Here is a 14,781-nt window from a genome sequence, read left to right as displayed (position 1 = left end):
AAGAACTTTAGATTTGGAAGAGACTTTCTAGAGCCTTCCTTCCAGCTCCTCGATTGGACACAGAATATTTATCACTTGGAGTTAAGAAAAAAAATCATTGTACCTGGGGGCCTGTATGTCCCCTTCGGCCATGAGCTGCCTAAAATAGGAGGAAAGTGTAGATATTATTAACCCTGAAAATATGCTTTTTATATTTAACTTAAATTAGTAATGGACACCTTAAGGTATGGACACTTTAAAAATAAATTCCCACCTATTGCTTAAAACATTTAATTATCCACTGCACCATGAAAGCAAAATGTTGCCATCTCTGAATTTCTATCCTGTGGCAATAGGTAATTAAAATCATAGACAACGGAAATCTATAGATACTTATGAGAACAGATCGTGGTCAATAATTCACCCCACACTAAACTATTACTAGAGCTGGTCACAAGCTCCAAAATTGACTGACTTGAATTTTATTTCTTTTCATTTTTCCAAAGTACTACCAAGTAAGCCAGAAATCAGGAGTGGAGTGGCCAAAGGCAGGAAGCCAGAGGGAAAACTGGGAGAACTGACTCCATGAACTTTCTTATAGATTCATTTCAGAAGCTAAAGATAGCCAAACTAATTTTATCCCCTTCCCCACAAAAGCCAAATCATATGCTTATCTGTAAAAAAGGAAAGAATCACCCCAAGCATTCAAAAATTACTCAATTCAGCATGATAATAAAATATCCAATCAGAATAATGGCACTACATAATCAAGTGGATTTTTCCTACTACTCTCATATGTAAGGTTAGGGTCTGGGTATATTCCAGATCAATATTTCATAGATCTGGAAATCAAGAGACAAAGACATTTTATTGTCTAACTTAGGATCTCTTGGTAAGGTTATAGCAAGACTGACATTCAGGATTTGCAAAATTCAATAAACATCAGACAACATTTTCTTGATGGAAATTTATTCGAGGTATTCAGGTCAAAATTCTATGTGAGGCCAGTCCTGTTTTTCAGACTTTAAATTCTTCTAATCATATTTCAGTCAAAATCTGTTGTTATCCAGGAAACAGGCTGTGTATCTGGGGAAACGGTTGGAGGCCTATTTCTTTAAAACCCTGATGAGTCATCTTGGATGAAAGTCTAAATCATATCAGAGGGAGGAAAAGAAGCTTTCTCCACTCATTTAGCACAAAGGTTTCTCTGTTCTGGTTCAGTTCGCTTCAGTTTCATTCAGAAAAATATCCACTAAGGATCTACTACCCACAAAGCATATTGATAGGAACCATAGGAGCATAAAGCTGACACACACACAGTTCTTGACCTCAGGGGACTCTCACTTTTTGGGTTCGGGAGGAGAGAAATATTACAAATATTTACAAGGCAGAGTATGGCAAATGCCAAAAGAAAGGGAAGATAGAAAGACGGGTTTCAAAGAAAGCAATCATATCTAGTTGGTCAAATCACAAAAATCTTCCTAGAGGAAGACATTTTTGAGATGGGTTTCACAGATCGCATAGGAACTTTACAGGTAAAGGATGAAAGAAGTCTCTTTAGTAGAGGGTACAGCCTAAGTAATGAAGTAGAAGCAGGAAAATAGGAAACATATTTGACAGTGGCAAGTCTGGGTCAAAAGTGTGAGAACAGAGAGGAGTAGTAGGGTTACTAGGCAGAAAATACTAGGCTGAAGGGTCCATACACCATTTAGCAGAAACCACTGGGGTTCTTGGAGCAGGAAATGTACATGACCAGACCTGGGCTCTAGGTGGATACATCTGGTTGTGGTAGGAGCAACTGAATGAAACCTTATATTCAGACAAAATAAAGAGCTTCCTGCATGATATGATTTAAGGGATATGAAACATCCAAAGATTTTTACATCCAAAAATCTTTCTCTGATCCACTGTCACAAAGTCTGAAACATCATCAATAAATGTTTGTTCTCTGTGTCTTGAAGGTTTGATTTTGGAAGAGCTTGATTAAAATTAGTCATCTCAACACTGTTTATTGAGCTCCTGCTCCCTGTGAGGCACTAGCATGAGTAGTGGTGAGCAAAAACTGACTCCTGTCCCTAGGCAGGAGTTTATGGGCCTAATGGAGGAGACAGACTTTGATTCACCCTACACACAAATAATGGAAACATCTCCAGAAGTAATCACCTAGCAACTTTGTTAATAGCTATTTGAGAATTAAACTCTAAATGAAAGTCATGGGTTTAGATACCTTGGGTAGGTGTGAAAGAAAGAAAACAAACAAATAGGGGAGATAATTTTACAATTTGGCTTCAAATTTTCAAATATTTCAGATGGGAAAGATTAAATCACAAATGTCTTAATGGTTTTCCCAGGGGCTGGCAGTTGTCTGATAACACACCCAGACAGCCTAACTTATCTGTGAAACTGAATGCGAATGGTCACATCAAGGAAGACAATCTCTGCAAAGAAAACCTGAGAGCAAGAAGACCCAGAACAGGATACTCAGTCCCTTGGTCCTCCACAGCCTGGCATTCTGGTGGTTTACCAAGGCCTATTTCCCTGGATAGGTATGGACTGATTTGGGACACAGAATCCCCAGGGAAAAAGTGGGACACTTTCAATAATAAAAATCATATTAATATTGACTCTCAATGGCAAACTCATTCACAATGATGAATGACTGTCCTACAGCACTTCAAGCTGCCCCTAAAGCTGCCAAGAGAGATGAAAAGGGCACAGCATAACTAACAGCCCTCTGGACCAAATAGGACTGGAGGCCATGCTTTAGTTTGAGGCTACACTTGCTTCTCCTCATCCATGGCACAAGAATAGATTCCAATTCTCAATAAAATTTGGCTCAGAAAGAGCCAACCCCCATTCCCTCCAAGCCCCAATGGCCAATCCATTATAGACTCCCGGCAGAGCACCCGTAACAGCTTGTTATCCCTACAGGTCTGTCCCTTCTACAACAGTAGTTTTCAACTGCAGGAGGGGAATTTAGCACCCATCCTTCCCTCAGAACATTTGGCAATGTCTGGAGACATTTTTCATTGTCCCCAATCAGGGGTGCTACCAGCACCTAGTGGGTCAAGGTGACGGATGATACTAAACATCCTACAATGCACAAGACAGCCTCCCACAACAAAGAATTATTTGGCCCGAATGTCAATAGTAAGTCAGACACTATGCTCTACAACCTGATTCTAAGTTCCCTGAGAGCGAAGATTATGTCTTATTTGAGTTTGTAGCTCTAGCAGTTAGTAGAGTTGCAGGTACATTGTAGGTGTTCGGTAAATATTTGCCAAATGAATGAAGGTCAGATTTGATTTCCCTGCATGCCACACCCTACCACTGGCCATCCTTCATCACTTAATCAGTTCAGCAGAATCTTGTTGCACTGAGGAATCCTCATGCTCATTATCTACCTACATTTTAGAGTGTTTCAGTCAGTGGTATAGATTTTTCTTTTTTCTATAAGGATTGTGACTTTACTGTTATTATAAAAATGGTACATGTTGATTTTTAAACATTAAAATGCAGAAAATACACAAAATAAAAACTTAAAAGTCATCCCAAATCCTTCATCTAGAGATAACTAGCATTAACATTTGATAATCATGATTCCTGACATTTTTTCATGCATGGTTACAGGTAGAGTTCTAAATAGTGGCCATTTTGATTAAAAAGGGATCGTGCTATTCATGATATTTTAAAATTAAAGTATTACATTTAATTTTACTTGAATTTAATAGAAGAAAAATTAAAACTGAAAGAATTGGAAGTGTCAGATAGTAATATTTCTTAGCAATAAGAAATATACACTCCTAAAAGAGGAGATAATGATTATGAAAAAAAAATTAGGAGTTTAGGGCGTGTTTGTAATACATATTTTAGCTTAAGATGACTGTTAGATATTGACTCTCTACAATGAAAGATGAGGACATAGTATATTGGTACTTTTCCTGCTTTCCTATTTTCATGTGATTTTTGGATTGTCAAATGTATAGCATTTACATTTTGTTCTGTAATCACAATTTCTGTGATTTAGTCTTATCTCTATACTTAAAGGGATTCAAATTATTATCATAAAATTTTAAATAAAGGATCATGGGAGCTACATTGCCTGAGTTTTTGAAGGCTTGCTCATATTGTTACTCATACGCTTTAAAGGACACCTTGGGTGGGTATAAAAATCTTGGGCCACTCTATTTCCCTCAGAACTCTGTAGCCATTCTACTGTTCGCTTTTGGCCCGGAATTACAACATTCAGGCTAAAGGCTAAAGACAGAGTTTTCTATCTTTTCTGTTTGGAAATTCTCGTGATTCTTTCTTTACAAAATAAGTTTGGTAATTTCACCAGGATGTGGCTCAGGGTTGATATTTTTATATCAATTTTTTTCTGAGTCAGAGTATGCCTTTTCTACCTGCATATTTGAGGCTTTGTTTCAAGAAGTTATCTTTTAATACATTTCTGAATCTTTTTACATTACATTTGGTTTGTTTAATTTAGTAATGCAAATCGTACATTTGCTGGCTCTCCATTGTAAATATTCCATTTCTATCATTGCTTTTGTGGCTTCTTGATTATTTATGCCTGACTACTTTTAGTCATATTTATTCTAATTTTTTTTCACTTCTAATATATCTTATTTTCTACATTTTTTCCTTTTCCATTACTCCCCAAACACTACCAGCTTGCTTTCTTCACTTTCTATTGTCTTGACAGTTCTTTAAACTCTTTTTTTTAGGGCAATTCATGTTGTCTCAATTTTTTTGAGACTTTGGAGAACTATTTGCCAGAACTGCTCTACTTTTTCCTTGAATAGTTCCTCTTCTAGTGAGGGTTTACCTGCCCTTTGCTCACATAATTTTCTTCCTCTTCTCTTGCAATTTCTATGCGTAGTTCCTGATTAGCAATCACCTGATTAATTAATAATGAAGATTATTACTGACTATTCATCACTTTTGAATAGGGCCCCTATTTGCTGAATAACTGTATGGGGTGTAGCTGGACTTGAGTCAGTAGTTTTCATGTAGACATGCTGTCTCAAACAGTTTCTCATCATGAATTATTTCTTTTACCTTATGGCTACCTCTCCTTTCATATTTTGGCATTTAAGAGATTCATGGAACTCACACAAAGCCCTTTCAGTCATAGTTTCTCTGTGTTGTGATAGTTATTGTTTCTTCTCCTGTCTTTGCAGCCTCCATGGCCTAGACTGCTAAGTTGTAGATATTAAAAAGGGAATATCTCTAGTTTCTCATTATTTCTGCCTCCTCTATAAACTGTGTTTCTATCAGTGTTTTCCTTGATATTCTCAAAGTCTACAGTGCTCCTGAATTTTCTTCACGAGCTTTTTCAGGCCTGTGGCAGCTACTTTTAGAGAAGTCTGATGCAAGCTTGAGGTCTGAGGTGGTGTGTGTCAGTTCTCGAAAGCCTCTCTTATTAGGATCCAAGGTACAAGATCTTAAAATAGTTGGCCACTATTTGTCATCATGTGTGGCTTGAAGTTGTGATCATTCTTTGTTAATCTATTTTTAATTGCTCTCATTTTTGCTAAGTTGCACAAAAGGGGAATAATATATTAAAAAACATCTTGACTTTGCCATCGTTAGCTAGAAATCTAACTTTTACTCCTGAATGACACTGCTGAATCTATAACCCAAGATGGGGCCATATTTCTCAGGAGTCGTGCAGTTTAAATAATACATGGTGATACTGCATTAGCATCTAGAGAGAGTGCAACCTCTATAAAATAATAAAAGTACCTCTCCCATACCAGGATTTCTTGGATGATAGTCTTTAAGTTCTAAATATTTTCCTGGGCTATGTAAGCCGGCTACACCCTTTGAGAAAGTAAAATGAGTAGCAAATGTATTTATCTTTAGATGCATTAAAACAGCAGTAGTAAAGCATTCTTCCAGCAAATTCAGCACATTGAAAAAGTAATCTCTGTTCTTATTCCCATTTTCTCTACTTTGTAAGAAGAGGAGTGTGTTCCAAGGTACAAAAATGTTTTCCTGATGGAGTATCATAGCTGGTTTTATGAACTTCTGCTCAGAAAACACAGTGAAAAATAAATTTAATATATTAAACTAGTTTTTATTTGTGCTCAATTTTAAAACATTATATATTTTTTGGAGGGAGGTGAAGGAAGTTGTAGAAGGTTGGATAACTAAATAAGGAGTGGAAAGAAAATGTTGCACAAGTGAGAAGAGACAGGTCTAAGTTAGAACATAATGTAGGCGTTTGAGTATATTTTATTAAAGTGACTCTTCTTATTGGATAAAGATTTTCTTTTATAATCTCTGTGCTCTTCCAAGAAGTCAAGCACAGAATCTTTTAAAAAAGTACTCATTGAAAAAATAGCAAAAAAACAAATAAACAAAAAAGACCCCAAAATGTTCCATAAGCAAGTGACCTAATTTCTCTCTTAGATATATAAGTTTATATGCAAAAATGTTTTCACCAATATGGAGGTTACTCAAAAAATTAAACATAGAAATACCATATGATCCAGCAACTCCATTTCTGGGTATTTAACCAAAAGAAACAAAAACATTAACTTGAAAAGATATGTACCTCTCCCATGTTCACTGCAGCATTATTTACAATAGCCAAGACATGGAAACAACTTAAGGGTTTATCAATGGATGAATGGATAAAGAAAACTAGTATATATATACAACGGAATATTATTTAGCTATGCAAAAGAAGGAAATCTTGCCATTTGTGACAACATGGATGGAACTTGAGGGTATTATGCTAAGTGAAATGTCAGAGAAAGACAAATACTATATGATCTCATTTTTATGTGGAATCTTAAATAAAAAAAGAACTCACAGGTACAGAGAACAGATTAGTGATTGCCAGGGGTAGGGGGTAGGGGACAGTGAAATGGGTGAAGGGGGTCAAAGGTACAAACTTTCAGTTATAAAATAAATGTCATAAAGGTAATGTACAGCATGGCGATTATAATTAATAATACTGTATTGTATACTTGAAAGTTGCTAAGCGAGTAGATCTGAAAAGTTTTCATCACAAGAAGAAAAATTTGTACCTACATGTGGTGATAGATATTAACTAGACTTATCACTTAGGTGATCATTTCACAATATATACACGCATCAAATCATTGTCTTGTACACATGAAACTAATATAACGTTATATGTTAATTCTATCTCAATAAGAATATATATATAGTGCTTTGAAATTGAGCACAAATAAAAACTAGTTTAATATATTGCATTTGTTATGTATTACATTTTCTGAGAAGTTCATAGAGCCAGCTATTATACTTCATCAAGAAAATATTTTTGTATCTTGGAACACACTCCTCTTCTTTGCTAAGGCAGAGAAAATGGAAGTAAGAACAGAGGACTTACACCAGGACTGACTTCTCTGAGTAGTCATATAATTTGGCAGAGGAATGGAGTTTTGGATTAAAACGACATTGCTGGCAAGCTCAGTTAGTGAGTAGGCCAAACTTTGACCACTCTTCCTCCAACTGGCTGCTTTTTTGTTCTGTTTGCCCGGCTCTCTCTCCTGATTGGTAATTTCCCCTGCAGCCAGCACCTTTCTTCCTCAGCTTCAAGGGCTTTCCCAAATCCTTTGCCAGCTCTGTTCTCAGAGGCGCCCCAAGTCAGTTTGCCCAAGAGAGTGAGCCCCAGTGAAACCATCCTGCCCAGTCCCCACAATCAGCCATTTTCATCACAAGATAGGCCACTGGAACAGTGGGTCTCCTTGTCCAGAAGGGCTCTTACTGTCTTTCTTCTGGAGCCTGGTGTCCCAGGGGGACCTGGTGAGCCTCTTCTACCCTGTCAAAGAACAGACAGATGTATGACAAGAATCACACAGTGTTGACACATTTCCTCTTCAACATCAGCTTGCTGTGCTCCATGGAAGGGGGATGGGAACATGCCAACTAGAGAGTTATCCTCCCTTTGGGATGCAGCATTACTTCCGCTGGTCAGAAATCACACCTCTATGTGGGTAATGAAGAACTATGGGACAAAATGCTAATGACATGGCTTCATCTATTCACCACTATCTAACTTGTGTTTAGGGCACAAGTTAGCGTACTTAAATCAAACTATCCCCACTGTGTTGCCACAGAGTGGATCACTGAAGCATGCCATGTGTCAGCTATGGCTACTACTGGTTTGATTTCCACCTTGGGACATGTTCTGTTTGGCTAACTTGTGTAGATTAACACCCTAATGTGAATAAAATCTCACAATACTCACAAGTCTTCCCAAGATAGAAAAGGAGGGAATAATTATGAGTCTATAATGGGACACACATTTACCACTTAATAAAAGCGAAAGGTAACATCTACTGAAGGTGTACGATGCGGCAGGGTCAGTCATTAAATTCCCATCATGACCTTCTACAGTAGGCTATTCGTCCTATTTTGCAGATGAGAAAAATGAAGGTTTATCCAAAGTGGCCTGAGGCCGCAGAGCTGGTAAGCGGCAGAGCATGAAACAGGACCTTAGGCTTGTCCCCAAAGTAAAGTTCTTCCCCCCATAGCAGACCTCTCCCCATGGTGGAGTCAACCAAGGGAACTTCCTCATCAAGAAGATACAGAGACACACATTTTCCAGATCAAGATTTTTAAAAATTCTGAAAAAGAAGTTAAGATGATCAAATTGTGACTTGTGAGATTTCATGAGATTAATCCCAAGAGACTTGCCTTGAGAGTGGGGGCTGTACGGATCTGTCAAAGCTTGTTCTTTTTATCGTGTACTATGAATAATACAGCATCTTTTTAGGGTATGTGTCTCCCGGCTCCCGGGAAGGCCAACAAGTCTTCTGCTAGTTCTCTCTATCGGCTGACCCTACATTTTAAGTTAGACTTTAGATGTCCACATTCACAGCTGAAGACCTCAAGGGTATGGCTTGGTGAAGAGTCACCCCAAATTCAGAAGAAGAAGAGAATGTTTCTCGAATCCCAGCGTAGCAGATAAGGAGGAGTAAAAGATCTTTTTGCTCCTAAGAAATAGCTTTTCTGTATCAAGCATATATACTCTGATTCCAAATTCTTTATATGCATTTTATATTCTGTCACCAAGAACTTGAGCCTCACAGTTGTGACATCATTACAAGTTTACTTTCAAACGCCCACATAATTACTTGTCTTCCACGTTCTCCTTTCAAGCCCTTGGGTCCTTCTACACTATTGTCAACTCCAGGAAACCCCTAAAAAATAGAAGAAAAAGAGAAAAATTAATAGGTTTTGAACAATTTCTCCCTAAAAATGTAACTTGTGTATAACACATTTAGTCACTCCCAAAAAAGTTGACAAGAGAAGCCCAGCCCATTTGAAAGGAGAAGTAGGTTAAAATTATAAATGGCTTATAAGTGTTTTCTTTTCCTCCTGTGCTTTCCATGATCAGATGAGAGTGGAGACCTGAGGTGAGTGTGTGTGGGGGGAAGTGAGAGCTCACCTCAGAAGGCATAGCTGAGGGACGCCAGGGTGGCATGACTTGTGTTTGTGACAGCTCTTATCCTGGGTCTGGAGGTACCCCTTCTTGCTACTGCCATCCTTTCTCTTAACTTGTACTCTTCCTTTTTGGGGCCTTGGCAAGTTTATACTTGAGGGTTGGTAGATTTTAATAACCCCTATCTTTGGGAGAAGGCAAATGTTTGTAATGGGTTCCACCACAAGAAGACAAGTACACCAAGCAGTGCTGAGAACCGTGCGTGCCACTCACTGCTTCTTTCTCCTCCTGGATGCCCGGCTGCCTTCTATCCCTAAATGCTCACCCCTAATTTTCATGTTTACTGAAAATCCTGGAATCTTGAGTTTTTCCCAATTTTCATACAAACGTTCCAGCAGGAACTCATTGAAAACAGGCACACCTGTGGGATACATATTATCCTTAGCAGGCCAAACTGAAAGCTTTCTGTCTTGGTTAGTTAGGACCACAAACAGAGCAGTGTCACCATGTTGCTGGAACGATCAATTGAGCCAGTCAATTCAGTCAATGCTCCAATAAATTGAGAGGGGACAACAATTATCCAGTCCTTCTGAGTGCCAGCTGCCGGGCTGTTTGGCTGATAGCAGCCCAGATTACCTTCATGAATCAATAAGTAATTTGAGATCACCAACAGGGATGTGTCATTGTTCCAGATACTTAGTCAGCTTTTAAAACAAGTAGTTTCCACACTTACAGAGCTTAGAGGCTAACAGAGTGAAAAAGATGGGCTTAGAATTGACTTTACAACTGGTATTACTAAAACTTACACAAAAAATTATTTCTTTCCCTAGCATACCAAAGCCAAGGATTATTTTCTCCATTTTCTCTTTTACTCTCAAATTCAAATATTTGTCTAAGTTCTCCAACCAGGGTATACCTAAATTACAGTATTAGAGAATTGTGTTTTGGTGAGAAAGGAAAAGGAATGTAATGTAAAGTCCAAAATTTTATTCCACTCAATGTATAAACTTCTTATTGTAGTCCAACTCTGAACTATTCAATTGAAGACGTGACATTAAAAAATCACATACTAGCATATTCTACAGAATAGAACATCCCAGTTTGCACATGGAGTGGTTTAGTCAGTCTGAATTTGATCTCATCCTGTCTTTCAATTTCTATGCAACCGGACAAAAGAGTATCATCCAACACAAATTTATGATTAAACATGAGCTCCTAATAATGATGAGCCTTACTAAACTCTCTTGCTCAGACAAATGATCTAGCTCAGTTTTTCCCCAACACTGCATGAGATTTAAAAAATATAGTTAGGTCAAAATGGGAAGTTCTAAAGAGTCAAACTAGCTTTCATGTGATCAGAAATTCTGTCTGAATAAGCATAAATTTTCAGGAATTTGTGCCATTTGCATGCATTCCTATGAAAAGTCTGATCATATGTGTGTTCTACGTATTGTATCAATCTTGCTCTCCCAAATTTTTCCTGAAATAGTGAACCACAAAAACCACTTGTAAAAAGTACAGAGAGGGGCTGGCCCAGTGGTGGAGCAGTTAAATTCGCACGCTCCATTTTGGTGGCCTAGGGTTCACCGGTTCCGATCCCTGGCACAGACCTGTGCATCTCTTATAGAGGCATCCCACATATAAAGTAGGGGAAGATGGGCACGGATGTTAGCTCTGGGCCAATCTTCCTCAAAAAAAAAGCACAGAGAGTTGTCTTTGATTTGAGATGTATATTCCCAAGTGGCTGGGAAGTACTGCTATGCATTGAAAAACCATCTAAACTTAGTACAGTGACAAACAGCACGTCACAGAGAAGATCTGGTGGGTTGAATTTTCAGCTGTCTTGAAGTCATAGAACAAATCTTTTAAAATAAAAATCCTTTTACATTATTCAGATTCTTTTAAAGGCATTACATAATCATACAATTTCGCTGAAAATTAGGGAGGAATTCTGATTGAAGTGAATGGCAATTTTATAGCAATATCCCAAGTGGATTTTTGGTCATCATATACAGATGACTGAAATGTCTTTGATTTGACCCACTATTTCTTAGTTATCCTTATTTGTGGATAGTTTTTTGTTTCTAATTAGATCCTTTGAAGTTGTTTGAAAACTCTCAGGTCATCAGACTATTAATCAGAAGATGTCACTTAGTAAACAATGTTTACTTCAAGTGCAAATTCTTCTGCTTTTTAAATAGAATTACCTTCAGTGCATACCTAACATTTACATTTGTCAATATACATTGCACCAAATTCTTTCTCTGATCAACCCGTTGCGTACTGGAGGGGGAGTTATTAAAGACGAAGTCCTGTGACAGTCCCCATTGCCCCACCTCCTTAGCCCTTGGTATTATCAGTTTTTATGAGTTTTAGCCATTCTTATGGGTGTGTGCTACAGTGCTCTGGTATTCTGGTGGGGGTGTAAATTAGTACAAACTTTAAAAAAACTTTTTGGCTGTAAATACTTGAGCTGAAGGTAGAAGTTACAAGTTATTATCCAGACATCCTAAAATATAGATCCAATAGAAATGTGTACAGAAGTTCACAGAAGACATGTACAAGAATGTTCAGAGCAGTATTATTTATAACAGCAAAAACCAGGGACAACCCAAATATCAACAGGAGAATGGATAAATAAATGACGTTATGTTCACACAATGGAATACTACACGGCAATGAGATTGAATGAACTATTGTTATCCATGACAATGGGTGAATCTCAATAAGCATAAACTTGAGCAAAAGAAGCCAGAAACAGAGGAGTGTGTCCTATATGATTCCACTTATTTAAAGTTCAAGAACAGGTAAAACTAATTTATGGTCCTAGGATAGTGATTACCTTGGGGACGGTTGGGAGTGACTGGAGTGGACATGAGGGGGTTCCTGGGATGCCCTATTACTGGCCAATGTTCTATTCCTTTACCAGGTGCTGAGTGCACAGGTGTATTTACATTCATCAATCTGTGCATTTGTAATTTGTGTACTTTTCTGATACATGTTACAGTTCAACAGTAAGTTCTGGAGATCGAATGCACAGACTGCATAGTGATTACAGACAACGGTACTGCATCGAATACTTCAAAGTTGCTAAGAGACTAGATCTTAAATGTTCTCATCACAAAAAAGAAATGATAATTATGTGATGTGATAGAGGAGTTAGCTAACGGGATGGTGGTAATCACATTGCAACACATAAATGTATCAAATCAACACCTTGTACACCTTCAACTTACACAATGTTATATGTCAATTATATCTCAATTTAAAAAGTTTTAATAAGCATTTTAAAACAAACCTAAATCATAATTCATCAAAGTTTTGGAAACCGACTGACATGTGAGCATGGTGATGGAAGTCCTGTAGTCCTGCTGTTCCATCAGATTTGGCACATGCCCTACATAGGTGTGGGTCATATCTACTCAACTGGATTGTGTCCCTGTGAGAGCAGGCGCCTTTGTGTCATAAGTTTTGCCTAACATAATCTTAGTTGGCTCGGATTCAAGGAGATGCAGCTAATGTTCTCAATTGAGAAAGACGCTTGGAGCATACAAAAAAAGAGATGGCTTTGTTTCTTCCATTCTGTCCATATGTTGAGGCACTCAGAGGAAGATAGTAAAGTGGACTGGATTCCTTCAGAGCTCTGAAGCACAAGGACAATTCTGAATATGTGTTCTCAAAAAATACATGCTGGCCCAGTGGCGTAGTGGTTAAGTTTGTGCACTCCACGTCAGCAGCCTGGTTTGTGGGTTCGGATCCCAGATCCCGGGCATGGACCCACACACTGCTCATCAAGCCACGCTATGGTGGCATCCCACATTCAAAGTGGCGGAAGATTGGCAAAGATGTTAGCTCAGGGCCAATTGTCCTCAAGCAAAAAGAGGAAGATTGGCAACAGATGTTAGCTCAGGGCCAATCTTACTCCCCAGAAAAAGAAAAGAAAAAGCACAAATGATGTGCAAGGCTTCTCACTGCCCATACTCACCCTGAATATGAATAGGATCTAGCACAAGGGACCTGCTTTTAAAATTCGACAACAATTGTGCCTGTGATGATTTAAACTCAGGATCGCTACCATGGTACCTTTAAGTGGGGGTCTCTCTCCCTATCAGAAGTGCTGATGGGAACCAAGCCCTGATGGAGTTCACTGCCCGCACAGCCCTGGTACTTACAGGGTCTCCCCGCCAGCCCTTTGCTCCACGGTCACCAGAAATCCCCCTCCTTCCTGGGCTTCCCTATAGTTAATATAAATCAGAAGAAGGACAAGACAAGAATTTTTAATAACATTAATAAAAACGAGTTTATCTTCTCCCTGATTTGAATAATTAAATATTTTTCTACTAAAGTTATTTTTAAACTAGAAAAAGGAACAACCAAAGAATGGTTTCAGGTATCACATGAATAATTTAAGAGCAACCTCAATTATTTGTCACAGTGGTGAACTCTGTGTTCCAGACACATTTGTCGTCTTCTTTAGTTTTTACAACTACTTTGTGAACCAGGTATTGTTTATTATCTTTCTTTTAATGAGGCAGCTGAGATTCAGAGACATTATTCATTCCCTCCAAGGTGACTGCCTCCGCTAGAAAGTGGGTTTCTAGCTCAACTGTTCTGACTCAACTGTTCACATTCTAAAGACCAATAAAGTAGATGATGGAAGTCTGGTTGCTGTTGGTATCTGTTCTAGGCGGGAATGAGTGGCACACACCTTTAATGTGCTGCCCTGCACGGTTCTTGTGAATACCTTGCTGCTGCTCTTCGTGTGGTAGCTGCGTTTCATTAATGGCCCCAATTCTTCACTCCTCTCTGTATCCACACCCTTTGCCATGGAACTCTGCAGTGCCTTCCAACTGTAGTGGGCGAGATTCCCTACTGCTGAGTTTGGTCATGACTTGATATGGCCAACGGAAAGAGATGGAAGTGTTGCTGTAAGAGTTCCAAGCTGAGGCCTTGAGAGACTGTATGTGTTTCTACTTGCTCCCTTGTACTTCTGCCATAGCCACGAAAAGGTCACAGCCAACGTGGCTAGGCAGTTCTCTGGTCTCAGGAGGAGGATAAGAGACATGTGGAACAAAGCCCCAGGCAACAACAGACACATGAGCTGAGGTCAGCCATGCTCATCTTAGATCAATTGCACCTCTCAAACACAGTAGAGGTTTATCATTAAATGTGATTGTTTGTCACAAAGCAATTTTGTGGCACTAGCTGACTGACACACAGAGGGTAGCTGTTCTACTTTGTTAGTCACACCTTTAATTCCCAGTGCAGTTTTCATGTCGTCTCTTTATTGAATCCCTACCTGAGAGCCTTCATCACCTTTTTCTCCTTTTCCTCCAGCAAGACCATTGTCACCCTAAGAAACAGAAGAATAAACTCAA

At 38.6% G+C, this 14,781-nt stretch overlaps 1 protein-coding gene across 1 annotated transcript in view; it reads right to left on the bottom strand.

Moving 5' to 3' along the window:
• Window positions 1-14,781, bottom strand: part of COL6A6 (collagen type VI alpha 6 chain) — a 142,464-nt gene that overhangs the window by 58,235 nt on the left and 69,448 nt on the right. The window contains exons 17-21 of the mRNA XM_070236962.1: window positions 14,703-14,756; window positions 13,576-13,638; window positions 9,096-9,161; window positions 7,724-7,777; window positions 104-139 (exon numbers count right to left, since the gene is read on the bottom strand). Coding sequence (XP_070093063.1) covers window positions 104-139; window positions 7,724-7,777; window positions 9,096-9,161; window positions 13,576-13,638; window positions 14,703-14,756 — 273 coding nt within the window. The remainder of the gene's footprint in view (window positions 1-103; window positions 140-7,723; window positions 7,778-9,095; window positions 9,162-13,575; window positions 13,639-14,702; window positions 14,757-14,781) is intronic.

The sequence above is a fragment of the Equus caballus genome, chromosome 16, assembly GCF_041296265.1.
Source record: "Equus caballus isolate H_3958 breed thoroughbred chromosome 16, TB-T2T, whole genome shotgun sequence".
NCBI lineage: Eukaryota > Metazoa > Chordata > Mammalia > Perissodactyla > Equidae > Equus > Equus caballus.
The sequence above is the reverse complement of the archived record's forward strand: the minus strand, read 5'-3'. Positions and strand labels throughout refer to the sequence as shown.